Source organism: Tenrec ecaudatus, chromosome 4 (genome assembly GCF_050624435.1).
Source record: "Tenrec ecaudatus isolate mTenEca1 chromosome 4, mTenEca1.hap1, whole genome shotgun sequence".
Taxonomy (NCBI): domain Eukaryota; kingdom Metazoa; phylum Chordata; class Mammalia; order Afrosoricida; family Tenrecidae; genus Tenrec; species Tenrec ecaudatus.
The window spans coordinates 6,868,519-6,885,860 of NC_134533.1; the positions used below are offsets into that span (position 1 = coordinate 6,868,519).

Here is a 17,342-nt window from a genome sequence, read left to right on the forward strand (position 1 = left end):
TCCGGCCGGACGGTGGGCACGGCTTCCGGCCGGTTCTTCCCGCGTTTCTTTGCTCCCGGCCGGCAGGCAAGCTCCGACCTTTCCGGGCGCCTCCGCATCCCGAGTGGGCGGCGGGGCCCGCAGGCTCCTGCATCGGGAGGCCTGGCCGGTTGGCTACTTCAGGCGGGGGCACGTCTCCGGGCGAGGCCCGGGATCGTGCTTGGCAAAGGGCAAGGCCCTCGACGAGAGCGGTCCACGTGATCAGGGGGTTTCGTTCCGGGCACTTGGGCGAGCGAGCGGGCGGGACCTGCTGGACCAGAAGGCCTTCCTCCAGCTCCGTGCCTAGCCCGCGGGAAGCCGTGGCGCCGCCCCTGCTTTCGACCACACTCCCCAGGTCCAGGCGCGGAGGAACGAAGCACAAGGATTCAGGGGCAGTGCAGAGATGGACTCCTAGGATTCTGACTGGTCAAGCCGCGTCCCTTGGGGGACGGAGCACTCCTAGTGTTTTTCAAGTGCAGAACTGCCGAAGGAGGACTGCAAAAATGTCCACGTCTGCGACTCAACGTACCAATTATTTGAACAGATGTCCAAAAAGAAAACCGATGGTCAATGGAAAGCTAAAAATTGAAGTTCCCGAGTCCCTGGGTGGCACAGGGGTTAAGCACACAGTTACGGACCACCAGGTTAGTGGTTCTAACCCACCCAGAGAACGCCAGAAGAAAGCGCTGGCAATCTGCTTCAGAAAGGACACAGCCACAAAGGTGCTAGAGACCCACACTCGGAGTGGCCATCAGTGGAATTCGCTCCAGGGCAGCTGGTTTGGTTTGCGGTTTGCCCCCTCCCAGGAGCAGATGAGAAGACTGGAGGAAAGGAAAACCCACACCCATTGTAAGGCGGTGTTTGCTTCTAACGTTTATTTTTCTGGTTATAAAAGTAATACATGAACAGCACTGGATTTGGCAAGGTGTTGAGTCCAGGCTCTGCCACGTACCACCTGTAGGATCTAGACAAGTCACTTCACAGAACTTCCATTTCCGTTTTTGGAAACCAGGATAAGGAGCCCCCCACCCCGTCTGGCCCACTCCCTGGCTGGCAGCAAGGACCAAATACAACCCAGAGAGGAAGCACTTGGTAATGTGGGCGGTGCTGACTCATGGAAGGGCTTAGTGTCACCACCTTCCTGCCTTGAGGTAGCACCAAGGTCTGAGCTCCTACCCCTCCCTCCAGCCCCTCCAAATGGCACGCCTAAAGCAAAAGCCCTGGTTTGCTAGCGTGGAAGGGAAGCGCAAAGCTTCCTCAAGCCTGGCCAGCTGGGACCTCATGGGGGCCCTTCCAGAATTGGGCATCGGCTGTGGCCAGCTGCGTGAGGGCCCGCTCCAGCTCAGGCCCATCGTCAGGGAAGCGCTCGGAGAAGGATCGGATGAGGCCAGCAGCTGAGGCCTCATACTCCAGGAGCTGCACTTCTGAGCCTGTGGAAGAGATGGAGAGAGGAGAGCAGCAGACAGCAGGCTGAGTTGGAAAAGTGGAATCAATGCAGTCATAGAGCTGTTACTGAGCTTGAGCGTGTGCCAGAAACGAGGCCCGGTGCTCAAGGCTCACGATCTCGTTGAATCCTCACTGTCTCAACAAACACTTCACATTTATAACAGCAGTGAAAAAAATCTTTCTGAAAATATCTATCTGGCTATTTGGTGCATTATTGACTTTGGCCTGGTAATAGCAATACTAAGGAGTGAGGGGAGGGAAACACTAGTGGACACGGTTAAGGCTGGGCGTGTCAACTTGATGCTCTGGCCATTCTGTCACGAAATGTGGCATTCATGCAACGATGTCATCATCCTCCATTCTGTGCTCAGAACGCAAGCCCCCACCCTCACAAGGCTGATTTTCACCTAGGGCACTGATATGTGAGGAGTGGGTGAGTCCTCTGAGGAAGGGCCTTTAAAGGAAGAACGATAAATTGCTGCTGTCACTTTTGTTTATGTAACAAAGTTTATCGTGTAATGCCACATACCAGATGCCAGGCTAGGTGAAATTCGACAGTCCAGCTGTGGCAAGGGTCTCAAGCGAAGCCCAATTTCCTCATCCCTAGCGTGGGGGTCAACATAGTGCCTCACCTCTAAGGCCCTCTGGTGAGAACTGAGCATCACCATCAACAGGACGTGCTCACAGACCTGGCCACCACCAACATCATTACAAGGGCCCTTCAGAAAGTTTTTGGGGAAATGCTAGTATCTTTCCATCTCATTTTCCCACAACTTTTTGAGTCCCCTTTCTGTGACATGGAATGAAGTGGTGATGGGCAGTCTTTGCCTCTGACACACACTTCTGCTGTTCTCCCGACCCACAGCACCTGACCACCTCAGAGGTCTCACACACTGTTGCTGAAAGCAGAGGTTCCGGGTTCAGAGGTCTGAGTTCATATCCTGGCTCTGCCACCCACTGAGTGAGAGCTCAGGTAATATCTAGCCCCTCTGTGCCTTAGTTTCCTGCTGGAACATGGGGAGGAGCCCCTTACTTCTCACTGGGTTGCTAGGAGTTAATCCGTGGCAAGTTTTGAATCCATGGAGGTCTAAAGTCAGTTACCACCACCATTACCATCAGCACAAGCACCCCAGCATCCTCAGGCCTAGTTTTAACTACCATGTCTTCCCTTCCCGACAACCTGAGCCCCTGAAAGACACATGCGGTCCTCCCCTCTCTAAGTGTTTGCTTTTCTGGGTTACTCCCAAACACTCCCCCTCCCACTGCTTTGCAGAGGCCTGAACGCGCTTCAATGACAGTCGTTCCCACCAAGCCTTCACTTACACACGTGACACTGAGCAGCTCCTGTATGCCAGGCCCTGGACTAGGTGGTGGGGGCTCACTGTTCCTGTGCTCCCAGAGACACCGACAAGAGGCGCCGGGTTCCCCAGGGGCTCTTAATGCAAAACCTCCACCAGCAACATCGACAGGGCTTCCTGATAAACGTAACTATTGCCGAGAATGGAGGGTCCAAGGGGTGGCGAGTCTCCACCCGAGACGTTCTCCTGGGCTCCACTCGCGCTGCGGGTCCTAACTCGCTGGCTGCCCTGACCTTGCTCAGGGGCATCTGGTCCAGCTGTTCCCCTAGCCCCGGTCTGCCTCCTTCCTGACACCTCCTGCAGTGACACTAGCGCATGGCCGTGGTGTTCAGTGGTGGTAGGGTAGTTGGCAAGGTTTGGGCCGAGGTTTGTCATGGGGAGGGCCAACCACTGATGGATGGAGGGAGGGAAGGGTCACCCCACACAGCTGGCTGGAGAACTCCTTGGTACTCCCGCCAGGCCCAGCATGTCACCTCCATCACCTTCGAGGCGGGTGTTGGGCTGGACGATGAGTTTCCGAGATTCTTTGCGCAGCAGAACCGTGTCCCTGAGGGTGAGGAAGCACTCGGGGGGCGTGTCTGTGACGGCTGAGTACCCTTCGAACAGGGCCCGCCCCCCGGCCACGTCCCCTGTGGACTTCAGCACCTGTGGGAAGGCAGGAAGGAAGAATGCTGAGGGTGGGTGCCCTTCCCTGCCCAGACCCACAGCTGCGTGTGCCCAGCCCGCTCAGCTGTGCCACCCCATACAAGAGACTAGACCACCCTGAGCTGATAGCCCTCAATGGGACTAGTGTCCTCTCTCAGTGTCACTGTCCTGGGTGAGTGAGAAATGCAGACGGACTGAAGGGCACAGGAAGAGTCAGAGGAAGGCGGGAGGAATAGACAAGGGTCGCGGTACGAACAGGGCCAGCCTATTCTTTTTAACACGTCGTCTACAAAATCAGCTGTCCTCAGGTTCGCTCAGGCTCCCGGCGACTGGGGACCCGGGAGGATGGAGCTGGGCTGTCATCGAGGGCAGCAGGCTCCCACATCTTCCTCCCGCAGCACGGCTGGTGGTTTGGGCTTTGAGCTGCTGGCCTCGCCGATCACATGAAATCACTGCTCAACATCCCGTCACCGAATGCCTTCTTTTACTGAGACACGACTGAATGCTGGCTGCCACGTGCCGCAGTGCGCAGGCCTGTCTGCTCTCTGAGGCCGAGATCTGGCTTCCTGGGGGAGCTGAGCTGCTGGGCCTGCAGGTCAGGTGAACATTCAGCTTTAAATCACGAGGCTGGCAGAGTTTTCTGGAGGGAAGCTCCCCCAGAGGCACTCACTGCTTGGTGCACATAGTCGAGTGTAGGCTAAAAAAAAGATTGTTCCCGAGAGCAAATGCTTCGAAAATGATGAGGGCAAAGAATGTGGAGATGCGCTTTACACAACTGATGTATGTATATGTATGGATTGAAATAAGAGTTGTATGATCCCCTAATTAAAAAACAAACAAAAACAAAACAAAGATTGTTCCCCAGCTCATCTGCCCCAAATCTAGATGTTAGACCTAGGACACTGCTTGTAATGAATGTTAAGTGATTATCAAGTTATCTCCTGAAGACTCCAGCCATCCAGAGCAAGCAGACCCCACTGTCCCTCCCACAATAGGCAGGGCTCACTCCCTGCTGTTAGGGACAGTGGATTGCTTCCCCTGAACGCTTAGGCTCAATACAGTCTCCAGCTCCAGGGCAACCAAGGTTAGGCGGCCATGCTGAATCTAGGGTTCACCCCTCTTGTCACATGTGTACCCCAATCTTTCCCCTTCCCATTGTGTGTATACCCCTAGATCACCCCACTCTCGTTGCTGTATAACCTATAGTGCAACCCTTTCCTGTGACGTATGTCTTTACCTGTAATTAGGGGGCTTGTACCTCTCCCAAAGATATATAAGCCTTGGTTAGCAAAAAAGAAACTCTCTTCTGCCCTGGACCACCAAGTGAGGCTGAGGTGAGCATGCTACTATGAAATGTGTCTGACTCCACTATTCCAATCTCTCTTCTATCTCTCATGCTTTCTATGACTTTACTTGCTAGCACTGTACAACTGCGCCTACCAGACCCGTGTAGATGTGTTAGGGGTGGGCTCCCCTGACAGTCGAGGTGGGCAGTTTTCGATTGTCGGCAGGCTGGGTGGGCAGATGCAGTTTCTCACCTGGTTTAAGTGACAATTCCCTGAACACTGATGAACCTGGGCATCTTCCAGGAGCGGGCGGACTCCTGGTTTGCCTCTTCTGTTGGTGAGTTTGCCTTATGTCTTGGTGGGCATATCGCCTCCTCCTGCTGCTCGCCTAAGGGCTCCGGCTGGGTGGGCAGGATGCCAGGCTGTGCTGACCACTGTCCATCGCCCACTCGCTCCAGGCCGCCTCGGCCCTCAGCTCCCAGCCCAGCGAGCTCACTGCCTGCTCAGGGACTTTGTGTGGCGGGGCTTCTGGTCCCACAGCCCCATCTCCCTCAAACGTCAGCTCCCCAAAGGCTTCCCGGATCCCGCAGGCTGAGGGCCTGCTCCTCTCCTCACCCAGAACACCAGCTGACACGGCACCGGTTCTGTCGTCCTGACAGCTCTTGTCATCCGTGGACAAGATCCTGCCTACTTAGTCTACCTTCCCTCACAGCTCCACGAGCTCCTCTCAGTGACAGGCCCACGGCGACCCTCAAATGCAGGCTGAGTGAGTGACTGTGTGCAGGCTCAATCATAGTATACAGTCTGAGGGAATGATGGTATACAGACTGAGGGAATGGGTGTATACAGACAGAGTGAATGGGTGTATATAGACTGAATGAATGACTGTACACAGACTGAGTAAATGGGTATATACAGATGGAGTGAACGGGTGTATAAAGATGGAGTGAATGGGTGTATACAGACGGAGTCAATGGGTGTATACAGACAGAGTGACTGGTGGTATACAGATGGAATGAGTGGGTGTATACAGATGGAATGAATGAGTGTATACAGACAGAGTGACTGGGTGTATACAGACGGAGTGAATGGGTGTATACAGATGGAATGAGTGGGTGTAAACAGATGGAATGAATGAATGTATACAGACGGAGTGAATGGGTGTATATAGACTGAGGGAACGATCATATAGCCGGAATGCATGACTGAAGAGAGACTGAATGAATGACTGTATGGAGATGGAATAAATGATTCTAACTGATCGGATACAGACTGAACGAATGGTTTGCATATAACATGAGTGAATGACAGGCACACAAACAGCAGGAGTAATAGGCAAGAGTAAGCACGGGCTGACTTGTGCTTACTTGCTAATCTGCAAGGAACATTTTCAGAGGATGCGAAACGCTTCGCTACAGACTAATGAGTAAGCCCATGTCAGCAGGGCGCACCTTGCTGACTGGGTACATCGTCCCTGCCAGGACCCTTGAGCCGGAAGAGGTTTTGCTTGTTCCTGTAGGAAGGGCTGAGGGTTGAGAGAGAGAGGCGACTGCCAGCCAATCCTAGAAGCGGAATCTGAGGTGGTGGAAACATGAACTTATTCACTGCAGTGAGGAGGTAAGCACAAGTCAGCTGGTGCTTACCTGGCTTACTGAGTAGCAGTCTGAATGAGCAGAAGCGGTGGCTCTGGGGGGCCTGGGGGCCCACAGGGAGCAGACGAGGTGGGGGGATATTGGGTGGTGGCCTGCAGAGGGGCCTCACTTACCTGCAGTCTCCGCAGGAAGCGCTGCAGGGCGGGCTTGCCCACAGAACGGATCTTGCTGCGGTCCAGGGAGACGCGGGCATCTGGCCGCCCGTCGGAGCCCGTGGTGCGAGTAATGGTGACGAGCCCCTTGCCAGCCTCCAGCAAGACCCTCAGGATGACAAACCGGGCCTGCATGTGGGCCTGTGGGGCAGGCAGAGGATACTGAGCCCCAGGCGCCCGGTCCAAGGTCCGTTACACACTGGGCTGTTCCCACTCCGCAGCCCAGATGCCACAGTGGGTTCCACACGAGGCTGCTAACTTCAGGGTCGGCAGTTCAAAACTGCCAGCCACCAGAGAAAGATGAGGCTCTCTACTGCTGTGAAGGGTTAGTCTTGGAAACCCAGAGGGGCAGTTCCGTTCGGTCCTGGAGGCTCGCTTGGAGTTGGAATCGTTCCGATCGCAGTCGACTCGGGTTCAGGGCGAACCCCTGTAGCTCGGAAGAGAACTGCGCCCCGTTGAGTCTCCAGGGGCTGCTGTTGTTTCAGGGTTTCCCCCAGAAGTAGATCACCAGGCCTTTCATCCAAGGCTCCTCGCGGTGGACTCTGACCCCGGCCTTTCAGTTCACACCCTGGCCAAGTGAACGGCTGTTCTGAACCAAAGCCAGACCTGTGGCCTTTGAGGCAGTTCCGACTCCGGGATGCCCCACACTGGGGTTCTGAGACTGAGTCTCTGTGGGGGAGGCACCTTTCTCTCCAGTCGTGGCCGGTGAGTGTGAGCAGTTGACCCTGCCCCTAGCAGCCCCATGCTCACTCCACCTCGACACCGGTGATGCCTGACACCAAACCCACTGCCGCTGGGAGCGTGTCCAACTCATAGCAAGTCGACGTGAGGTCTCCAAGACCACCCATCTTTATGGGAGCAGGCAGCCTCCTCTCTCCCCCAAGGAGTGGCTGGTGGGCTCGAACCGCCAGCCGTGTGCTTAGCAGCCCTGAGGCTTATCCCCCGGGGCCACTGTTCACATCTCACCAGGCTGATGCCAGCTGGCGGGGCAGGCTCAGAGAGGATCAATCTCACTCCCAAGGGCACCGTGGGGCAAGTGGCCTCCAGGGCTGTACTCACTCTTCCGCCACAAGAACGGCTGTCCCACCCCCGCTCGTGGGATCCTGGCCTGGGCACCCGCTGCAGACTCCCACTCGCTCCCGCGAACCCAGTCCCTACCTGCCTCCAGTTGGAGGCCTCGGGCGTGTAGAACTCCAGGGCTAGCAGCCCGGCCCGGACCATGTTCAGCCAGTTCACGTAGATCACGTTCTCAGCGTCAGCCCCCTCGAAGCCAAAGATCCTGTGTTGGAGGTGGCAGGGAGGTCAGAGGCCGCCCTCTGCCGCCACCCCCACAGCTGCCAGTGGCACCCCTCCGCCCAGCCGGCCCAGCCCGCACATACTCCAGCACGTGGGGGTTGAGGCAGAGGTAGAGGCCCACGCTCTCAGCACGGCACTCCTCGTAGCTGGAGGCGATGGTGCTGAACTTGCTGTCCCACGTCTCCCCGCTCCGGTACCAGCTCTGGATCTGCGCGGGGAGGCCCAGGAAGCAGCTTTAGGAATGGCTGCCTCCCTCCTGCCTGCTCCCTCAGCCCCCTCAGCCCTCGGCTCACCTGCTCCCCTGTCTCCGGGTTGATCAGGGTCTCCCGGTCGAAGTTGAACGCTCCTTTCTCATCCTGCACAACACACACACACGCGCGCGGTGGGAAAGGGACAGAGCAGGGTCTATGGGCCGGGGTCCAGGGCGGCTGAGAGGCCCGAGACACAGCTCAAACAGGAGAGGGGTGAAGCATGCAGGTGTACCAGCCCTGCGATGCCCTCCAAGTCCCAAGATGCCTGCTGGCTCCTTGGAGCCCCCAGTGGCAGGACAACCAGAGCCACCGCCCACCAGGCATGGAGAGGGGAGGGACTGGCCCCGAGGGACGCTCAGACCTCAGGTGGAGGGTGTGATGCCGCAGTGGGTGTACCTCATTACCCTCTTCACAGAGGAGGGACGGAGGCTCAGGGCCAAGATCTGCAGGCTGGAGTCAGAGCACTGTGCCCAGCACGCTGCCTGCTCCTCACACCCAAGGGCCAGGCAGGAGCCCAGGCTTGCCACAGCCTAGCAGGCGTGGCTGCACACCCATCTCCCAGAGGAGCAAAACGGAGGCTCCATGGGGAGCCAACAAAGCCGAGGTCACATGGAGGCCATGCTTGCCCCTCTGCTTCTCTCGGACTTTGGACTTCAGGGCCTGGACAGCACCAGGCTGTTCTCCATGTCACCACCTCGGAAGACCCTCCCGTCACCCAGGGCCCTGTTCCAGCCCCTGCCCTCCACTCTCACAGGAGGTCCTGGCCCTGTGCTTGCCTCAACACCCTCTGCCCAGTCCGCCTCCTTCCTCCTCCCTGAGCAGGGTCCAGGGGGCTCCCAACACTCTGGCGGGAAGGGCACAGGGGAGGAGGATGGATAGAGCCTTGGGTTGGAGTTCTTGGCAGGGAAGTGTGCATGATGGAGACCCCGAGGTTCCTCAGACGTCCTGCCTCCCCTGCTTCCCCGTGGGGCCCGAGCGGGTGGGGTGGGGCTGGATGCTCACCTGCACAAAAAGCTTGCCGCTGCCGTGACCCAGCAGCTCGTGCAGACCCACCTGCACGTCGAAGGAGGGCCCCTTCCAGCGGACATACAGGTCCTGCCAAGGAACAGAGATGCAGCTGCCGGCTGGGGCCACGGCCACGGCCCCCGCCACAACCAGGCACACGCGTGCTTGATGGAGGTCAGCTCCACACCAGGCCCGTGGTGGGGGCCTCCCGGGGAAACTGAGGCTTGGGGCCTGCGCTGCCCCTCGGCGGCTGGCACCCACCTTGTCATCCTCGCCCAGGAACGTGAGCTTCTCACGCTGGGTGGCGTAGGCCACGGCCAGCACGTTGCCCAGCGACAGGTTCTTGAAGCCCTCCGTCTGCCGCAGGTCATCATCTGAGGTGGGGAGGAGGACAGGGACAGGGGTCACGGGGCAGCGGCGAGTGGCGGCGAAGGAGGCGGAGCGGCGGCAGCCACAGACACTCACAGTTGGGGATGTTGATGCCGGCGGGGATGCCGGAGCCGGCGAAGGTGAGCACGTCCAGGGAGGTGAAGTCTGGGGTGAGGAACTTGTCTTTCTCGAAGGCGGGGGGCCACGGCAGCTCCTTCAGCAGTTGCTCCGCGCTGGCCACCAGCCGCTCGAACTTGGCACTCATGGCCTTGTTCACCATGGCCACAAAGCCTGAGGGGGAGCCAGCCACGATCAGTCACGGCAGAACCCCCTCACAGCAGCTCCACACACGCGCCCTGGCTCGTGCTCAAGGGCAGCAGGCATGTGCCCTTCTCATGCCCCCTGGCCACCGCAGGAGAGGGAGGACTGCCCAGAGGTCCAGCTCATTGGCCCTGGTCCGGGCAGCCAGGAGGCAGCCAGCTGGGCTAGGGACTCAGATGAGAGGCTCAGCGTGTAGCCAGCCACCACTGGGCCTCTGTTGGGTGGGGATGAAAGTCCCCATAGGCTGATGATGTCTAAGTGAGCTACCAGAGGTCAACATCACACAGTGGAGCCTGGTCCGCAGCCGGTGATCAGCGCTGGGTGTTATTATTCCTTTGTGGGAGTGAGGGGAACGTGAGGGGCTAGGATCTGACCCCCTCCCACTCCCAGAGGTTACCTTCAAACTCTCCTCTGGAGCCAAAAGGGTCACGGTAGCTCTCGATGAACCCGATGTAACTGGGGAGAAAAAGCAGAGGTGGAGGGATCGGCAGGCGGCTCAAGGGGTGGGGGACAAGGGGGCCCCGCCTCACCTCTCCACTATAGGGCCTTTGTCCTGGATCCAGAAGTGGGAACCCCTCTTGTGGGCCTCTATGGAGCCCTGGGTGAAGCTGTCCACGTACTGGGCCAGCATCTGCTCCTGGTGGCTGTTGGCGGCATATGCCTGGGGGAGCAAGGCTCCATCGTACTCCCCTTTGACTTGCCGTGGGGTCCCCAGGCCATGCCCCCGAGCCCGGCCCACCTTGGCTTTCTCCAGGTGCTCCACCACCTTGTGGAGGATGGGCGAGTAGTCCCCCCGGGTCACCTGGAAGCAGCTACCCTGGAATTCATAGCTCTTCAGCTTGGAAGTCACCTCCGAGTCCAGGGCAGGGTCTGTGAGGAAGGGGGATCGCTCAGGGAAAGGACACTGTGAGACACCCGGCAGGCTGCTCACATGGCAGGAACTCATACATGCTAAGCCCTTCAATGGCTCCCTATTGCCCACGGAAGCCAGGATAGTATATATATCTATATAAAGCCTAGAAACACATGCATAAAATGATGTTCCTCGACCAGGGATGGTCTGGTGCTCTGGTCCAGGAATGCCAGGGAAGAATAAGGAGAGAATAACCTCTGAACCCGCCTGGGTCTGGGCTCACCTGTGCCAAGCACAGAGGCCAGGCGCACCTCATAGCGGGGCTTCCCGTCCTGGTCCAGCTCTTTGAAGAGCCGGGTGTTGTAGGCACTGAGGTTCTGGAAAAGACCAGGGCAGGGGGTTGGGGAGAGAGAGAGTGAGAGTGAGAGTAAGAGAGAGAGAGAGAGAACGAAGAGCAGAGAAGCAAAGCAGGCGGGTCAGGTGAGCGCCGTCCTCAGCCTGGGGTTCTCACGGCCGTAGGTATGGCACAGGGTGAGGAGGGTTGGGGCAATTCCCCATACCCATGGAGAGACGTCCCTCTACCCCCCTAGACAAAGGGTTCTCAAAGTCTCTTGCACTCCAAGGGCCAATTGGCCCCAGCTCTGAGCTGGGAAACAAGAGTGGACATTAGCAAGGGGGGCTGGGTCGGAAGCCCCTCCAACCACGGCCCTGCACCCCCCGCCCCCGAACCTGCGAGTCCAGGAAGTCTTGGGCCAGCTTGGCATCGTCCATGGTGCAGTCTCCAGAGAAATACGTGGTGACGCCCTGTTGGGGAAGGGAGGGGAGAAGACAGGGCACCTGGCTAATCCCTCCTCAGGGTGCCCTCTCCTGCCAGCGGCCTCTGCCCTGCCCTGCTACCCCCCTCTTCTCTCAATTCTCGTCTCTTTCCGAGGAGAAAAAAAGACCCAAAATTCACTGCCCTGGAGTCAATACACTGACTCAGCGACTCCACCAGGCAGAGCAGAGAGCGCCCCTGTGAGTGTCCGAGGCCAGCTTTTACCACAGGGACCCTGTCTTTCTCCCATGGAGCCCTGGGTGGTCCTGAACTGGTCACCTTGTAGACCGCAGCCTAATTCGTAACCACGATGCAGAAGCAGGAGGGGGAAGAGAGGCCCACTCGTTCTTTTCTGAGGGCAGACGTGGACACCTGCTCGGACCCTGGAGCTCAGACCACGGCCAGTGTCTTGACCCCGCCTCTCACGCCTGCCCTGCAGCATCTCACAGGCTGCACCCCACAGCCCCAGGCCACCCGCCCCTGTGCCCCACAGAGTCTGGGAGCCTGGGACCGCTCCCTGGCTCCCTCAAGCAGCACCTGGGGATGCCACACCAGGAGGACGGACATTCAGAAAGCAACCCATCCAGCCAGCTTCCCCTTTGACAGGTGACAAGACAGAGACCCGCCGTTGAGGGGAACAGCCCTGCCTCAGAGGATGCAGCCCAGTCCCCCTTCCCACCTTCCCCTGCCCATCTCCCCACCCCCAATCAGGATATCCTCCACCAGCCCATGTGGACGGGGCCTCACCTCCTTCCCCAGCCCCAGGTGCCGGAGCTGAGGCTCCAGAGAGAACATGCGTTCCCCGCAGGTCTGCCAGAGGCTGCCGACTTCTTCAGGGTGCTGCTGAGCAGCCACGCTGGCCAGGATCAGGCGTTCCAGCTTCTCCTGTGGGAAAGGGAGGCCATCAGATCAGCTGGAGCCGGAAACCTGCCCTCCAAAGCCTCCCTCAGGGCAGAAGTGGAACTGTTCCCGTAGGGTTTCATGCCTGAGCCCGCTCAGACACAGACGGCCAGGCTTTTCCTCTGCTGCACTGCCAAATTTTCAGGGCACAGTGGGCCTGCTTAGCCACCATCGGGGACCTAGCAGCACAGACACAGACGCGAGGAAATGCCCCTGTGCCGGCAGAAGCTGATGCCAATAACAGAGCCCAAGTCCCCCGTCCAGGAGTCTTCCCTATCTCCGGTCACAACCAACCAGCTCCTAGTTTGCAAGCGGCCAAGAGTCCACAAAGGAGCTCTGGTGGTGAAGTGGGTCAGGTGTGGCGCTGCGAACCGCGAGGTCAGCAGTTCACATCCACCAGCTGCTTCTCAGGAGAAAGAAGAGGCAGTCTGCTTCCATACAGACTCACGGCTTCAGAAACCCCAAAGAGCAACTCTACTCTGCAGGGCCGCTGGGAGTCCGAGCCTGCCCTGGGACTGGGAGTTTTCTGTCTGTCCACAGAAAAGCCTCATGCCGTCTTTCCCCAAGAGGAGGCTGTGCACTCAGCGAGGCTGGGCGGCCGGGAGGGTCAGGACTTCTCTTCCAGCTGCTGCCCTGACTCCGCCAGCCCCATGCTCTCACCTCCCCATCTCTCCGGAAGCTCACCTTGGACAGGTTGGGGACAAACTTCGTGTCACCAAAGGATTTGTAGTTGCCCATGTTGGAGTAGACGCCTGCTGCGTAGACCAGGAATGCCTGGGGGAGGGGGAGAGCATCAGAGACCCAGCCTCGCCGTCCCAGGAAGGGTTCCTCCCATGACATGAACACCCAGATGAACTGGTCTGGGTGACGCTGGGCAATCAGGGTGCAGGACAAAAGGCTCCAACTGGCCCCCAACAGACTCTCACAGACCAATCTTTACACCCCGTTGTCCAGCCAAACTGGTCCTCCCGGGGATTCCCAAACACACCCAACCGCTTAACCCCTCCTGCCTCCTCCACCCACAGCTCCCGTGCCCATTCCTGCGAGGCGAAGGCCCAGAAACCCCACCTGTGGTCGCCCCACCCTGTCAAGGAGATTTGTAAGAAAAGAACCCCGTGGAAGTTCTCCAAGCTAGAGTGTTCCGTGATAAAGGCAAGGCACTGACCCCCCCCCCCCCCCATTCACGTCCACCAGAGCCAAGGAACAGATCCAGGCAGCTTTGTGGCCTGAGTCACCTACACTCCAAATCTATTCTCTGTCCCTCTGGGCCCAAGGCCTCCGTCTCCCTCTCTGCACCTGCCCGAGCTCCCTGATGATTTTGAGGAGGGTGTGAGCTTCAAGCTGGCCAGTATCAGTCCTACTCAGGAGACTTCCAATGCTATTTAAATTGCCACTGGTTGATGCAGAAAACCGAGAACCAAACTCCCTGCCATTAAGTTCTGGCTCGTACTGACCTTAGTGTGGGCAGAGTAGAATTGTCCCAGGGGGTTTCCAAGACTCTTTTTTTACAGGAGCAGAAAGCCTCCTCATTCTCCCTCAGAGAGGGTGGTGGTTTCAAACTGCTGACCTTGCGGTTAACTGTCCAACGCATCACCCACTGCACCACCAGGGCTCAGTGGTTTACACCCACGGTCCCACTGAGCCCCTGGATTCAGCCGTGCCTGAAGTCTCCTCTACAGCTGGCTGTTCAACTATATGAGTCAATAATTTTCTTTCCAGCTGGGGGGAATTACTTGCAAAAGGAAGAATGCCACTGAAAACAGGGAATCTTGGATTGGATGGTATCCCCTGGGTCAGTACCCGAAGCTCAATGGCTTGGCAGGTATGCAAATGAGGCAGGATGCCGTGGCCAGGATTAGGTTGTAGCTTCAGTCAGTCTCTTTTCACGCATAAAAGAGATAAAATAAGTGAGCAGAGATCAAGGGAACTCCCTAGCTACCACCGAGAAAGAAGAGCTGGTAGCAGGGCATGTCCTTTGGACCCAGAGCCCCTGTGCTGGGTACCATCAGGACACACACACAAAAAGCCTTCCCCTGGAGCAGGGTAGGCAACCTTTTCCTGCCAAGGGCCAGCTTGTAACCCCCGAGGTGCCATACAAAATCATCCACTTCAAAACTAGCCGGTTCTATCTGGTCAAATGATTCATTAAATCGCCCCTAATGCGATGGCTGAGGGAGCCCCAGTGGTGTAGCGTTGGGTTGCTAACCACAAGGTCAGCAGTTTGAAGCCACCAGTCACACCTCGGGAGAAGGAGGAAGCTTTCTCCTCCCATAAAGAGTGACAGTCCTAGAAACCCACAGGGACAGTTCCGCCCTGTTCCCTTGGTCAGCCGGGAGTCAGAGGAAACTCGATGGCAGTGAGCTGGACTGGCTTTACTCTGTGGATGCATGTGTGGTTGGTGGGGATGGAGGATTTCACAGGGGGCGACGTCCAGGTTGCGGGCTTGGCGTCTAGGCACAAGATCAGCAGTTCGATACCAGCAGCAGCTCCAAGGGAGACTGATGAGGCTTTCTGTTCCCATCGAGAGTCACTGTCCGAGAAACCCACACGGGGCTGCCCTGAGTCAGAACAGACTCGGTGGCAGTGAGTGTGGCGTTTTATGTGGCCCGTGGGCAGGCCATTCCCCACCCCGGCGCAGAGACTGCATCTGAACTGTGAGCCTCGTGAGGTATGCAAGAATACATTTCTGTTTGCTCCAGCCGCTGCCTCCGGGGGCTCCTTCACAGCTGCAGGAGATGCTTTCCCAGGCACTCTAACCTCCCCCGAAAAAAGCACTTTTCATGGGAACACCCAGGCCTAGAGAAAGGAAGCAGATCCCCAAAGTTCAGAGGAGGAAGGAGCCCGACCCCAATCCTGAGGGCAGCCGGCCAGTCCCTCCCTTTGACACAGAGAGAGGAAAGCAGGTCCTGTTCCCCAAGCCCTTGGTGGGATCATAGCTGGGAAGGCGTTGTGACTGATGGTTTAATGGCTGCAATCCACCGGGGAAGGTACAGCCATAAAAGTGCCGGCCTTTGACCGGCCTGTTGCTGCTGAAAACCAACCATCCTCATCTGTACACGTACACACACACCTCACGAAAGGTTCTCCAAGACCAGCAGATGTGGAGAGCGTGATCTCATTACCGGAATCGGGAACGAGGAGGTGACAGGGGCGGGCAGGTACCCAGACAGGTGTGCCACACACAGGCAGGGTGAGCCTCCTCTGAGGCGGACCCTGCGAGCAGGTGAGCTCTGTGAACGAGGGAGCAGGTAGAAAGAACCTTCTGCCCATTGACACACGACGTGCAAGAGGAAGAACTAGCGTTGAACTCAAACTGCCCATTCCCACTCTGAACCCAATCCTCTGCCTGCCCGCTCTGCAGGGCCCGCCCAGTTCCCTTGGTCCGCTCTCAGCAGCCACCTTCTCTCATGGGGTTCAGCCCCATGCCCATGGTGGGTCACCAGCACCCTGAGAGGCACAGACAACCCTGGGGAAGAGCTAGCAAATGACAAGATTGAGGGTCCCCAGGGTTGGTTCCTCCCTGTCATTTCCATTGATTCTTCCCTTAGGAGAGGGAGAGGGAATGGTGCTCAGACCTGATATTCCTCTTCAGTGAGGCCCTCGGCGAGGGCTTGCTGGCGCAGCTGGTCGGGGTCCTGGGCCCGAAAGAGGCGGCTGAGCAGGGCGTAGATGTAGGGGGCCTCTGGGGAGGTCTGCAGCAGCACAGCCAGGCCACCGTACCAGGCGGCCCGAGACAGGTAGTGGGCATACATGCGTTCCGTGGGCGAGAGCAGGTGGAAAGCCTCTCTGCAGTCCAAGCTGGACACACCGATGTCATTGGGCAGGATGTACTGGGTGTCCGCCATGGGCCCTGTGGAGAACCATCACCACTGTCACCGCAGGCACCAAGGCACGCCTGGCACCTCCCCCCCACGGGGGGGGGCCGAGAGGGGGGAAGAGAGGGGGGGCGAAGGGAAGGTAATTGTCCCCCAAGACGGTCAAACTGTGTGTCCAAGGAGATTCCGAAAGGCATTGGTGCCCACTAGTGTTACAGATAGGGAAACTGAGGCCCAGAGAGCTAGGAGCCAGGCCTCCCCTTACAGAGGGAGGGGTGTCCCTGCCCACGCCCCTGCCTTTGCCTCCTCTTCTCCTTCCCTCCCGCACGGAGTTCCCGAGGGCAGTCCCATGCCGCCCGCGGGAAGACTCGCCCGCGGGAAGACTCCACCTTCAGCCCTGGCTCAGCCCCACGTGCCCAGGAAGTGGGGCTTCACTTTGCACGCGCTTCCCGCTCTGTAAAATGGGGGCGGTAAGACCCCGGGGCAGCAGGACCAGAGAGGGCACATGGGCCGGATGCATCGGGAGCCAGGGCCTCCCCTCTCCTCTGCCAGTGGGCGCCCACCCCCACCCCCTCGCTTTTCTCCCACTTCCAGCCTCGGGCGCCCAGCCCGGGAGGCCAGGGAATCGCAGAAGTTGCGAGCTGGGAGAAAGCCCATTTTACAGGTAGGGAAACGGAAGCTTCGGCGACGAAGGAACTTACCGAAGGTCACTCAGCCTCCGGAGGGCCGGGGGTCTCCTAAGCGAGGGCACCCCCCACTCTAGCACCCCACGCCGGGACCGAGTTTCAAGCCCCTTCCCCGTTGCTCCGCCCCAATAGCACCGGCCTCGGGGTTCCGAAAGGGGCGTTAACCCTTTGCTTCCCGAAGCCCTCCCTGGTCGGGGCGCGAAGTGGGGGGGCACGGTCGACCCGGAGGGGGTCCTGAGGGTGAGCAGAAAGGAAACAGCCCCGCGCTCCGTCCAGGTTTGCGCCCGTCCTCTGCGGACTGACACCCTGACCCCGAAACGTGGGCACCGCGCCTCACCTGCAGCAGCTGCTTGGCTCGCAAACTCACTTCCTGCTTCCGGCTCCCCCATTCATTGGGGCTCCGCGAGGGCCGGCCCCACCGGCCAATGGGCGGGCCGGGGGCCCCGATGGGCGTGGGCTCCAGCCAATGGGCGCG

At 58.6% G+C, this 17,342-nt stretch overlaps 1 protein-coding gene across 2 annotated transcripts; it reads right to left on the reverse strand.

Moving 5' to 3' along the window:
* Positions 1-874: 874 nt before the first annotated feature.
* DPP3 (dipeptidyl peptidase 3) lies at positions 875-17,282 on the reverse strand. 2 transcript variants are annotated; one of them, XM_075545331.1, is made up of 18 exons: positions 17,205-17,282; positions 15,942-16,216; positions 13,051-13,140; positions 12,214-12,351; positions 11,382-11,456; positions 10,936-11,029; positions 10,539-10,669; positions 10,330-10,460; positions 10,197-10,255; positions 9,575-9,769; positions 9,371-9,483; positions 9,107-9,199; positions 8,147-8,209; positions 7,937-8,061; positions 7,716-7,836; positions 6,519-6,698; positions 3,305-3,467; positions 875-1,448 (listed from the first exon to the last, which is right to left on the reverse strand). In XM_075545331.1, the coding sequence occupies exons 1-18, from the start codon at positions 17,254-17,256 to the stop codon at positions 1,276-1,278; spliced, it is 2,271 nt and encodes a 756-aa protein (XP_075401446.1). In that variant the 5' UTR covers positions 17,257-17,282; the 3' UTR covers positions 875-1,275. The 2 variants fall into 2 exon arrangements, with proteins under 2 accessions (XP_075401446.1, XP_075401447.1); XM_075545332.1 differs by lacking the exon at positions 17,205-17,282 and adding an exon at positions 16,883-17,185.
* Between the last annotated feature and the right edge of the window lie 60 nt (positions 17,283-17,342).